Source organism: Acipenser ruthenus, chromosome 7 (assembly GCF_902713425.1).
Source record: "Acipenser ruthenus chromosome 7, fAciRut3.2 maternal haplotype, whole genome shotgun sequence".
Lineage (NCBI taxonomy): Eukaryota > Metazoa > Chordata > Actinopteri > Acipenseriformes > Acipenseridae > Acipenser > Acipenser ruthenus.
The window spans coordinates 29906324-29918718 of record NC_081195.1 but is presented as its reverse complement, the minus strand read 5'-3'; the positions used below and the strand labels follow the sequence as shown (position 1 = coordinate 29918718).

Here is a 12395-nt window from a genome sequence, read left to right as displayed (position 1 = left end):
TTCCCAATGGCACATTTCTTTGGGTTAGCAGTGAGCCCAGCCTCCCGCAAGGATTGCAATACCGCCGCTACCTTACACAGATGACTCGGCCAATCCTCACTGTGGATAACCACGTCATCTATGTAAGCAGCGGCGTACTGCTGATGGGGCCGCAAAATGCGATCCATCATCCGCTGGAAAGTGGCTGGTGCTCCGTGCAACCCAAAGGGCATGGTCCTAAATTGGTAAAACCCGAAGGGAGTCGAAAACGCCATCCTCTCTCTGGATTCCAGGGTCAGGGGCATCTGCCAGTACCCCTTCGTTAAATCCAGTGTCGTCATAAAATGAGCCGTGCCTAGACGCTCCAGCAATTCATCTACCCGAGGCATGGGATAAGCGTCAAACCTCGATTTTTCATTAACTCGCCTGAAGTCAATACAAAATCGTGTGGACCCGTCTGGCTTATCCACTGAAACAATCGGACTGTTCCAGTCACTTTGGGACTCCTCTATTACCCCCAGTCTGAGCATTTCGTCAATTTCCGTTTTTATTACCTGTCTTTTGCGCTCAGGTATGCGGTACGGCCTCTGGCGAACTAGCGCCCCCGGCTCAGTCTCAATGTGATGGTGGGCTACTCGAGTCTGCCCCGGGACGGGAGAAAACACATCAGGAAATTCCGTCACAAGGGCCCGAGCCTGACATTTCTGTGTTGGTGTCAGATTTTCTGCAATCTGTACCGACCCTGTTTTCGCCACCACAGAAAGATCAGGTCCCAGGTCTGTGACGTCATCTGCCTGCGCCACTACCAATGCCTCCGGTTGCAGCCAGGGCTTCAAGAGGTTTATATGATAAATGTGTTTCTCTCTCCGTCGCTACGGCTGGCTGAAATGTGCGCAACCGGGCTCCTCGGTTGTATTGCGTCTCCTGTCTGTGCTGAGCCTGCTGCAAATTGTCATGCGCCCATTTTCCCACAGACTCAAGACGTTTGCGCAGGTCCAACACATACCGGACTGTATTAGTCGAATTGTCCTGCTGTTCCTCCCACATCTCTCGGACCAGATCGAGCACCCCCTGGGGTCTTCGCCCATACAGCAGCTCGAATGGCGAAAAACCCGTGGAAGCCTGGGGTACCTCTCTGATCGCAAAGAGAAGGGGAGGAATCAGCTGGTCCCAGTAACGCACATCACTATTAATAAATCTGCGCAACATGTTCTTAAGGGTTTTATTAAAGCGCTCCACCAGACCACCTCCACTAACCTGGCTTTGGTGCTCGCGTCGGGGTTCAGCCAGCCCATGGCGTAATCCTTCAAACGATGCGTGATCGTTCTGGGATGCTCCTCTGCTGAGAACTGTTCCTCCCGGAACTTTCGCCGGTACCCCTCTGGGGTAGCCCCCACGCGGTTAAGGATGGCCGCTTTAGGCGCGGGGTAGTCCATCATCCTCTCAGGGGATAGCGTTCTCGCTGCTGCCTGTGCCTCTCCCGTCAGCTGGGGCAAGAGGTAGCTGGCCCATTGTGCCTGAGCCCACCCGGCCGAGGTCGCCATGGCCTCAAACACCTCCAGGTAGGCTTCGGGTTTATCCTCGGCTGTCATCTTTGTGGGTCTCTGTAACCTGGGGTCAGGACCTGCCGGTCGAGCAGCCCCCTGCACCGCAGCAGTTAGGGTCTGGCGCAGGAGGTCCATCATGGCCGCAAATTGGACGGCATCCATTTCTTCTCCGTTGGTGGGTGCACTGCTTTGTTTGGGCAGTGCCAGTAATCCCTCTTCTGACACCACGTGTGGGAGGGTGCGGGTATTCACGGACACGGGAGACAGAAATGGTAGTTGACAACACCACACAGGTGCTCAGTTTTATTATTTTCTTTTTGTACTCTGGTGAGGTGTACTGATTTCTTTGAGCCCGTAGAGGGCGCTTGTGGTCCGTGGTCTGGCTACCAGCTATGGTATCCAGAACCAACGGGGAATACCACGGCAGGGTACTCAGCTACAGTCCGGCACTCGCAGGTGCTCACAAATTATAAAAACAAAAAAGGCAAAAAGAAACAGGGAAAATAAAACACAGTAAGGAAAACTACAAAATAAATGTGCTGCACTTCGCAGCGGGAATCTCCCCAGTCGCCGCTACCCGTACGACCCGGGACTCCGTCCTACACTCTGCTGTCTCACTGTACAACAATACTGGGGCTGCCCAACGATCCCCCACTTTTCCCTTTCTTTCTTTAAAATTATTTTCTTTGATTTTTCTTTCCGGGCGTTTGTTAGCCTCCCGTCTGTTGGTAGTCAAAGCGAGACCGCCTTGCTCGCTGTTCCAGTTTAAAGGGGCAGATCTGAGGAAACAACAGAGTGTTACTTTATAGGTTAGCAATCCCATTAAAGTCCGCCTCCCAGCCACTCAGAGAGGGGAAAAGCACACACACCCTCTTCCCCACCTCTCCGTGTCACCGCCATGACTGGCAGGCAGACCCAACGGGACTGCCGCCCCCTTCCTGCAGCATCGCGCATGCGTCAGACGGCCAGTCCAGGTCTCTCCCTGTTACAATAATAATAATCAATTGAATAGAAAGAGTGTTGCTATGGACCAGTGGGTTGTGGTGAAATGTAAAACCCAATGAGATGTTTCAGGAGGATGATGGGAGCATGAACCCTAACCACCACACTGTGAGTTTATTTTTACTGTTTCTGTCACCTGCCTGCTTATTTAACTTTAGCAATTGAGAAAACTGTAATCTCTGCATTTAGATTTTGCACCGAAAACATATTCCATCAACAGTTTCACTTCCCAATACAATCATTCTATTAACTTGAAATATAAACAATTTAACACATTCAACCAGACCTCTAAATAGGTCAAGGGAAAATATCTCCTCTCAGCTGGGCCCCCTGTCTTGTAAGTAGAATTATTATGTATTTTTCCCTACAAGTAATAGTTCTAATATGGTTTGTCTTACAATAATTATTAGTAAAAGCATATGGTGAATAAAGCAATTAAGCATTTTCATTTAGGGACAACATGTGAGATGTTTTTACTATCGATCATAACACTTTATTGTTGTATGTCTTTCTATTGTCATGTGACCAAAAACATGTTAAATGTATAAAAGGCAGGTTAGACAAATAGACAATCTATTGCCATTTAGACGTTATATACCGATCTATGTATTATTAAAGCAGTTTAAAAAAGGGATGTGTTAATGAAGACGCTGTGGTACTAACTTGCCTGATGACCTTACTACGATAACATTTTTTAAGACAAGACATGTTCAGGTGCTAGACATGTACTAGCCTAGTAGGCTACTTGTAGTTAACAACTCTATATAATCAACAGTTTAAATATTGTCTTTCAGAAATTATCCTTTGTAATTAATTTATTATCTTTTTATACTGTAGCTATTCAACAATAAGTTAGTATTCCTTAATTTAGTTGCATATTATTACTCTCATTGCATACTACAATCGATAACTTGATGACCTATGATTAATATTATGATTATTTATTATTATTATTATTATTATTATTTACCGGCTGCCTTTATCCAAGGAGCTGTTTTCATACTAAATAAAAGCAAATACAATTGTATCTCCCAGCTCAACACCCCAAAACACCCAATCTATTTATTCATTATTGCTTATTATGTGTTTATTTTGCTTCAGTCTCACATAACTCTTAAGATATTTAAATAGGTAGACTATAGTATTTGTAATGTTGGATTGATACATTAAGGTTTAGGCTTTTATTTGAATATGAACAGAAAGAAACAATATGAAACAATATGAATAATGTATAAAGACAGCAAATATCTGAACCTGCTTCTGAACATGATAAATCTATACCTTATTTTTAACAGTAAAACATAAGCAAATAGTAAAAGAGAAACCTCCTGTATTCCTATACTGTACATGTTTGATATGCATCAAATAAAAATAACCATGACCCCACGTTACATAAGATTCTTTGGTACCGACTGGTGTCAAAGAAACCTTTTCTTTCATAATAATACATCACAAAGTACCATTTGTAACACTTTGGGAAGTTTAAACAGACAGTAGACTACAATCTACTGTTATTATTCAAATATACACATAACTCTTCTCCTTGTTTCCCTCTTTATTTTTGTGGCTCTGGCATAGGACCAGTAAGTGGCATATAATCAGAATATGGTATGTGTACCGCAACTTGACCTGTGTAACATCAGAAAATGGGACGCTGTCCTTGCTTTGATTGCCTACTGCATAAGTCACTAAGAACAAGCCAAATTATAGTTCATCTCCCAAATCCTAGATGTTTACAATGTAACCCTATTTGTTGCTCATCAGTTAAACTCACATACATTTGATGAATAGTGAAATATTATATAAAAATTACTTTAAGGGACCAATTTGCTTGTTTTCTGAGCTAAAATCATTTACACATACCCAGGTCAAGCGCAGTACAAGGTGGACCATTTTTAAACACCTACCCCCAAAATAACACCGACCCGGTGTTACAAACCTACCAACATAACAATTTGGGGGGAATATGAAGTTAAACAAATCTACGCATCAATCCATTATTAAAAAATTAAAGTATGTATAACTTAAAGTATGGATATTTTTAACACAACCTTTGGGGCAACCTGTCATATTCTGACATTCACAATGCTGGGGAGCATTTAATTATTTTGTATATGAATAAATTCAATTTAATGAGAGCTCAACAATAAAGAGTGTATACAATATTTTAAAGAAATAAGGCATTCTGGGCGTATAGATATCTGCGTTTATCATGTAAATAAGGATGTATTTATTTATGTTATTATTGACACCTAAGGTTCAAACCTGTATATCCACATGCATTAAAAAAATAAAACATAACACCTGGAACACATTGTAAAAGCATATTGTAATTATGTTCAGTAAAATAACACATTGAAAACGTATCTATAAAGGAGGAGTTTCTAATTTAAGGTACATGATGACTGCACCTATCATCTCACAAATACCAGGGTTTGTTCATGATTCTTAAATACACAAAGTAAAAATAATGCACTTGTGTTTTTTGGGTGTATATAGAGCGTACCAAATGTTGTAAAACATGTACCTCAAGAAAATAAATCCACAATAAAGTATTGGAGACTGACCCCATTTCTTTGGAAAGATATAGGCAGGTTCACCAGACCACTCCCCTGAAGAAAGGGATGTCCCTCATTTCAGAAAAGATCTTTGGTTAGAGCCGGGGCTCTCTCTAAAAAGCTGTTCCGTGCCTTTTTCAGGGAATCTAAATACATTACAAAAACCGTAGGCCTTATTCTTTAGTGGAATGCTATACTTTACTTATATTTTCTTTACTCTATATTTAACATGTTTAGAACATGTTAAACTCTGTTCTGTTTTATTCAGTTATATTCAATTCAATAAGCTTTTATTGGTATGACGAGAATAAACAAGAATTGCAAAAGCAAATACATATACCTGTTTGTTTGTTTATAGTTAAACGTCGGCTTAGTTATTTCTATTTTCTTTACACGGTATTACATGCAAAAAATATTCTCGTATTTTGTTAATGTTCATGCGGTATATTTTTAAAATGTCTTTCATTTTAGCATTTTTTATTTTATTTGCTTCAGGATAAAAATTTAGCTAAGGATAACATTGTAGCTTTTTAAAAAAAAATAAAAAACATACAAACAAACATGATTAAACAGTTTTTGTTTATAGAATTGTTTCCAGGTTTTAATCTTAACGAAAATAAACAATCTCCTTAATGATAATGTTTATTTCCTCCAAATAACCCCTTCAGTTGTATTTATTTAATTTAACCCAAAACTCTAATATACCTATTTGGAAGGCTCTGCGTCTCTTAGGCTCTGAAACAGCCCCGCACAGATACCGGCCATTTTGGCTCAATGACCTTTGCGCCTTCTGCCTTTCTGGCTATTTTAGACCAGATGTATTCTCCAGTAGCCTGTAAAAAGGGCTGGAGACCCTTCTGGTCAAATGCTGTGTTAACTCATTAGAGTGAATCCTCCGTGTCTCCCTTCACTCCTTTGGGCCCAGACAGGATAGCCTTATCTGATAAAGCCATGCATTCTAAAAACCTCCTTTGACTTCCCCTCACCCATGTGTTGTTCTACCTTGCCTCCATGCTGGGCCTGTGAGCTAGGGCCCTGGGACATCCCTATGATGGGAATACATGAGGACAAAATAAGACCAAGTTTTTGTGCAGTACTTCAAATAAACATTACCATTAAAATGTAAGGATGTAGTTAATGCATACCCTATAAGGAACCTTTCAAATATTTATTGGAAGTATACATGACTTCAAGGCAATATTGCATTTTTTATTCAACCAAAATACAGAAATGCACATAGGTTAATATGCATTAAAACACACAAACACTTGCACACACCCTTTATTTAGGATATATATATATATATATATATATATATATATATATATATATATATATATATATATATATATATATATATATATATATATAGTTGGTTTAAGAAAACAAAAATGTGAAAGGGCCATATAATCCAACTGGATGGTGAACAAAGTACTCATATAATGGAAAGTGTCTGGGATTTAAACTAAAGAGGGGTTAATGAATTCATTTGTAAATTATCATGGGGTGTAAATTAAGGTATATTAAAAAAATAAAAAGTTTGGTTTAAAATTATTATTATAGGACATATACAATACATTTGGGGCATTAGGACCCTGCAGTCACGGGTGAAAACATTTCTGTCTAATCTTTTGAAGGCCGCGGTATATTCAAGTGAGATAACCACCTGTTTTCCAAACCCTAAAACTAGACTACGCGACTCCAAGATTGATGATTTTGCAAAAGTATCTTCCTATCTAATTATTATCGGTTTTCAGCACACATATACCCCCAGTCTGTTTATTACGTGTAAAATCGAATGGCACCTATTCTCATGTTATACCACTAGAGGTCAGTAGCGCTCTATATACTTACCATCTCCTAGGATAGCAGTCGGTCTAGGAATTCCTTAGTTAGAAAACCTTAATGTGTAGGTTTGCCCCAGAGATTTTTCTAATAAAAGACACTGTGATTAAAGTTATACTTTTGCATCTTGGATCTTGGGTTATTACATTATATATATATATATATATATATATATATATATATATATATATATATATATATATATATATAATGAGTTACCATTGATAATATCTAAAATATAAATTATAAAGGGGTCATAACATCTGGATGTGCAAACATTAGTTTTAATCAAATTAAAAAACATAACAATGTACAATGCTCCTATAGTTTTTAAAAAAAATCGAAACAGTAAAACGTATTAATGATTTGCCACAAACCATCAGAATAGTTTGGTTGTGTAGGATTCTGTTGATGATAAAACAACGTACAATCATTCTCTTATTTGCAATATATGACATTTTTTCAATTTTATATATTTTTTTCTTAAAACCTTTTTTTTTAGGGATTTAAACTAAACGAGGGTTTAATGAATACATTTGTAAATGATCGTGGGTTGTTAATTACGGTAAAGTAAAAATAAAAAGCGTGTTTTAAATAATTATATTATTATAGGAGATATACAATACATTTGGGGCTTTAGGACCCAGCAGAGCTTAAACGTATGCGCGTTGAGATAACCACCTGTTTTCCAAACCCCAAAAAAACTTGACTATGCACCTCCAGGATGGATGATATTGCAAAAGTAACAGCGTGTATATTTCAATTGTCAAACCCAAACGTAACCACAGGGTTGGGACAGGAAAATGTACAATCAGCAGAAATCCTGCATATATAAATTTTCAACACAGTCGGCATGCTTCAGCACATGCTGACCCACCGCCCCTCCAGCCCTCCCTTGTTCATTACGTGTAAAATTGAATGACGCATATTCTCGCTGAGTGTGTGTGTTTCGTGCGCATGTGCGGTGTAAAGGAACCGCCCCCCTATTTAAGTCACAGAACGAGTTTTTGGAATCATTCAGCTGCTGCAGTTTGAAGAGCGAGGAAGCAATGAGAGGGAGAGATTTCTGGCTGTAGCGTTTTGTCCGGGAGATTTTTTTTTTTTGAAAACGGTAAGAGAGAGGAGAGAGCGAGCGAGCACTTTTTTCAGAAATTGTACTCTGAAAAACACTCCAAGTTTTACTGTGTATAATGTTTGTTTAAATGGTGAATAAGATGTTTTTTGTTTGTTTTTTCTTTATGTTTTTTAATAATTTCTTTTTAAACTTTCTCTTTTCATTAACTGTCTATATATATATATATATATATATATATATATATATATATATATATAATTTCTGTGACCCCCTTTTTAAAACGACAAAACACTCCAAGTTTTACTGTGTATAAAGTTTGTTTAAATGCTTTTTAAATGGGGAATAATGTGTTTTCTTTTCTTCTTTTTGTTTTGTTTTTTTCTTTGTTTTTTTAATAATTTCTTTTTAAACTTTCTCTTCATTAAGTGTGTCTTATGTAAAAAAAAAACTTTAACGTTGTCTGCACAAAGCATAAGTTAACATAAGCATTTATGAAAACATGGGTATCCCACTATTCCGATTACGTAAATAACATATTAAACATGAATTTTTTTGTCCATATCTTATAAAAAGATGTGCCATAAGTTTATAGGTATATATATATATATATATATATATATATATATATATATATATATATATATATATACAGTGCCTTGCGAATGTATTCGGCCTCCTTGAACTTTGCGACCTTTTGCCACATTTCAGGCTTCAAACATAAAGATATGAAACTGTAATTTTTTGTGAAGAATCAACAAGTGGGACACAATCATGAAGTGGAACGAAATTTATTGGATATTTCAAACTTTTTTAACAAATAAAAAACTGAAAAATTGTGCGTGCAAAATTATTCAGCCCCCTTAAGTTAATACTTTGTAGCGCCACCTTTTGCTGCGATTACAGCTGTAAGTCGCTTGGGGTATGTCTCTATCAGTTTTGCACATCGAGAGACTGAAATTTTTGCCCATTCCTCCTTGCAAAACAGCTCGAGCTCAGTGAGGTTGGATGGAGAGCATTTGTGAACAGCAGTTTTCAGTTCTTTCCACAGATTCTCGATTGGATTCAGGTCTGGACTTTGACTTGGCCATTCTAACACCTGGATATGTTTATTTGTGAACCATTCCATTGTAGATTTTGCTTTATGTTTTGGATCATTGTCTTGTTGGAAGACAAATCTCCGTCCCAGTCTCAGGTCTTTTGCAGACTCCATCAGGTTTTCTTCCAGAATGGCCCTGTATTTGGCTCCATCCATCTTCCCATCAATTTTAACCATCTTCCCTGTCCCTGCTGAAGAAAAGCAGGCCCAAACCATGATGCTGCCACCACCATGTTTGACAGTGGGGATGGTGTGTTCAGGGTGATGAGCTGTGTTGCTTTTACGCCAAACATAACGTTTTGCATTGTTGCCAAAAAGTTCGATTTTGGTTTCATCTGACCAGAGCACCTTCTTCCACATGTTTGGTGTGTCTCCCAGGTGGCTTGTGGCAAACTGTAAACGACACTTTTTATGGATATCTTTAAGAAATGGCTTTCTTCTTGCCACTCTTCCATAAAGGCCAGATTTGTGCAGTATACGACTGATTGTTGTCCTATGGACAGAGTCTCCCACCTCAGCTGTAGATCTCTGCAGTTCATCCAGAGTGATCATGGGCCTCTTGGCTGCATCTCTGATCAGTCTTCTCCTTGTATGAGCTGAAAGTTTAGAGGGACGGCCAGGTCTTGGTAGATTTGCAGTGGTCTGATACTCCTTCCATTTCAATATTATCGCTTGCACAGTGCTCCTTGGGATGTTTAAAGCTTGGGAAATCTTTTTGTATCCAAATCCGGCTTTAAACTTCTCCACAACAGTATCTCGGACCTGCCTGGTGTGTTCCTTGTTCTTCATGATGCTCTCTGCGCTTTAAACGGACCTCTGAGACTATCACAGTGCAGGTGCATTTATACGGAGACTTGATTACACACAGGTGGATTCTATTTATCATCATTAGTCATTTAGGTCAACATTGGATCATTCAGAGATCCTCACTGAACTTCTGGAGAGAGTTTGCTGCACTGAAAGTAAAGGGGCTGAATAATTTTGCACGCCCAATTTTTCAGTTTTTTATTTGTTAAAAAAGTTTGAAATATCCAATAAATTTCGTTCCACTTCATGATTGTGTCCCACTTGTTGTTGATTCTTCACAAAAAATTACAGTTTCATATCTTTATGTTTGAAGCCTGAAATGTGGCAAAAGGTCGCAAAGTTCAAGGGGGCCGAATACTTTCGCAAGGCACTGTATAATATATAAAAAACCTATATTCAATAAGCATATCTGTCTTGTAACCATCATAAAATCCATGGCCCCTCATTATATATTTATAATTTTATAAATACACGCCCCCTCATTATATATTCATAAATATCCGCCCCCTCATTATATATTCATAAATACAACCCCCCCTCATCAATTAAACTTTTGACAGAAGCTATAGTAATATTACTACTGACATTAGATCCCCTGGAAGATCACAATATTCTTTATTTTTCTATTGTATATCTGCCACAGAATATACACAGTTATATATTTTTAGTGTAATAAACTATTAAATAATTACTTAGTGTCATCTATAGCTGGGTAATATGTTTAGCAATTATCAAGTGGAAAATATTTATTGATTTTACTTTTTTCAGGTGCAATGTGATCACTGCAACAGACGGGCACACACTGAATGCACTCCGTACTCTGCTGAAGAGTTCTCAACAGACGGGCACACACTGAATGCACTCCGTACTCTGCTGAAGAGTTATCAACAGATGGGCACACACTGAATGCACTCCGTACTCTGCTGAAGAGTTATCAACAGACGGGCACACACTGAATGCACTCCGTACTCTGCTGAAGAGTTATCAACAGACGGGCACACACTGAATGCACACTGTACTCTGCTGAAGAGTTATCAACAAACGGGCACACACTGAATGCACTCCGTACTCTGCTGAAGAGTTATCAACAGACGGGCACACACTGAATGCACTCCGTACTCTGCTGAAGAGTTATCAACAGACGGGCACATACTGAATGCACTCCGTACTCTGCTGAAGAGTTATCAACAGACGGGCACACACTGAATGCACACTGTACTCTGCTGAAGAGTTATCAACAGACGGGCACACACTGAATGCACTCCGTACTCTGCTGAAGAGTTATCAACAGATGGGCACACACTGAATGCACACTGTACTCTGCTGAAGAGTTATCAACAGACGGGCACACACTGAATGCACTCCGTACTCTGCTGAAGAGTTATCAACAGACGGGCACACACTGAATGCACTCCGTACTCTGCTGAAGAGCTATCGCATGATTTTTCATTTATGTGCAAAAAATGTAAAGTCAATGGGTAGAAGAATGTCTTTGCTCTGTTCTTTTTTAGTTGTTTAGTTCGGCTTCCACAGCATACCTGGAGAAGCCGATTGTTATTGCTGGGATTTCTGTTGTTCTTTTTCTGCCACAAAAACAGTAATTAGCTAAATAAATAATAACTTCCTCAAGATGTTGTCTCTGATCCATCTACCCTGCAATCTAAAGCTGCACACAAAGCCTTCTTTTCTGTCTTTGACACATCTACATTGCACTTCCAAATGCACATCACCATTATCAGTTTCATTCTTCTACCCCTCCAAATGAGATACCCAGGATGTAGAGCAGTAAAACCTGTACATTTCAATTAAAACACAGGTTAGCCCATTTGGAGCAATCTTTTCTTCTCATCCAAATGAGCTATCCAGGATTTAGAGCATTAAAACCTGTACATTTCAATTAAAACACAGGGTTTGTTTCATATATATGGGTCTAAAAGTAAGAACTGTTCCAATTATTACATCTAATTGTAAAACACTGACACCTCAGCACAGTGTTGCTACAGATTCCCTTCACCACTCTACATTATTCACACCTGTAGCTCCAGACCAGGCACGCTATATTCAAGCTTTTTTTTCATTATTTATCTCTCAAGGGTTTCCTACGGTTATTGTATTATTTGCTTATTTGTATGGGTTATACACATCTATCTCCATATATTAATAGGAGCAAAACAGTTCAATATTCTACACGTTAAATACGGAAGTGGTGGAGCGGCGACCCCCCGAGCACTACACCCCTGTGTACAACACCTTTGTCAACCAATTGTTTTTAATTTCACTGCGATTTTCAATTACAGTTTGAGTGCATACGCGTATATTCTTGATAAACAGGTTTTCATTTAAATAATTTATATATACAGTATATATGGATGTCTACCGTGTTAAGGACAATGCATAAATTGAAGAGTTTATACTAGTTTTTATTTGAATTAATAGTTTGATTAATAATTTTAAATGAACAAAATGCTATATTAGCTTAAATCAGT

General features: G+C 38.6%; 1 protein-coding gene and 1 long non-coding RNA gene across 3 annotated transcripts in view; one reads left to right on the top strand and one right to left on the bottom strand.

Annotated features, from left to right (window-relative positions):
* Positions 1-2505, bottom strand: part of LOC131737485 (uncharacterized) — a 3986-nt gene extending 1481 nt beyond the window's left edge. Inside the window, exon 1 of one of the 2 annotated variants that reach the window (XR_009329124.1) lies at positions 534-842. Coding sequence is in view for 1 of the 2 variants with exons in the window: in XM_059026761.1 (XP_058882744.1) it covers positions 1237-1688 (452 nt within the window). In the remaining variant the exon portion in view is untranslated. Of the gene's footprint in view, positions 1-533; positions 843-1236 lie in introns of those variants that run through there. The other variant, XM_059026761.1, reaches the window with a different exon arrangement.
* A 5309-nt stretch (positions 2506-7814) lies between these two features.
* Positions 7815-11538, top strand: LOC131737484 (uncharacterized). The gene is made up of 2 exons (XR_009329123.1): positions 7815-8042; positions 10678-11538. It is a non-coding gene; the product is annotated as an uncharacterized LOC131737484 (long non-coding RNA).
* Positions 11539-12395: the final 857 nt, after the last annotated feature.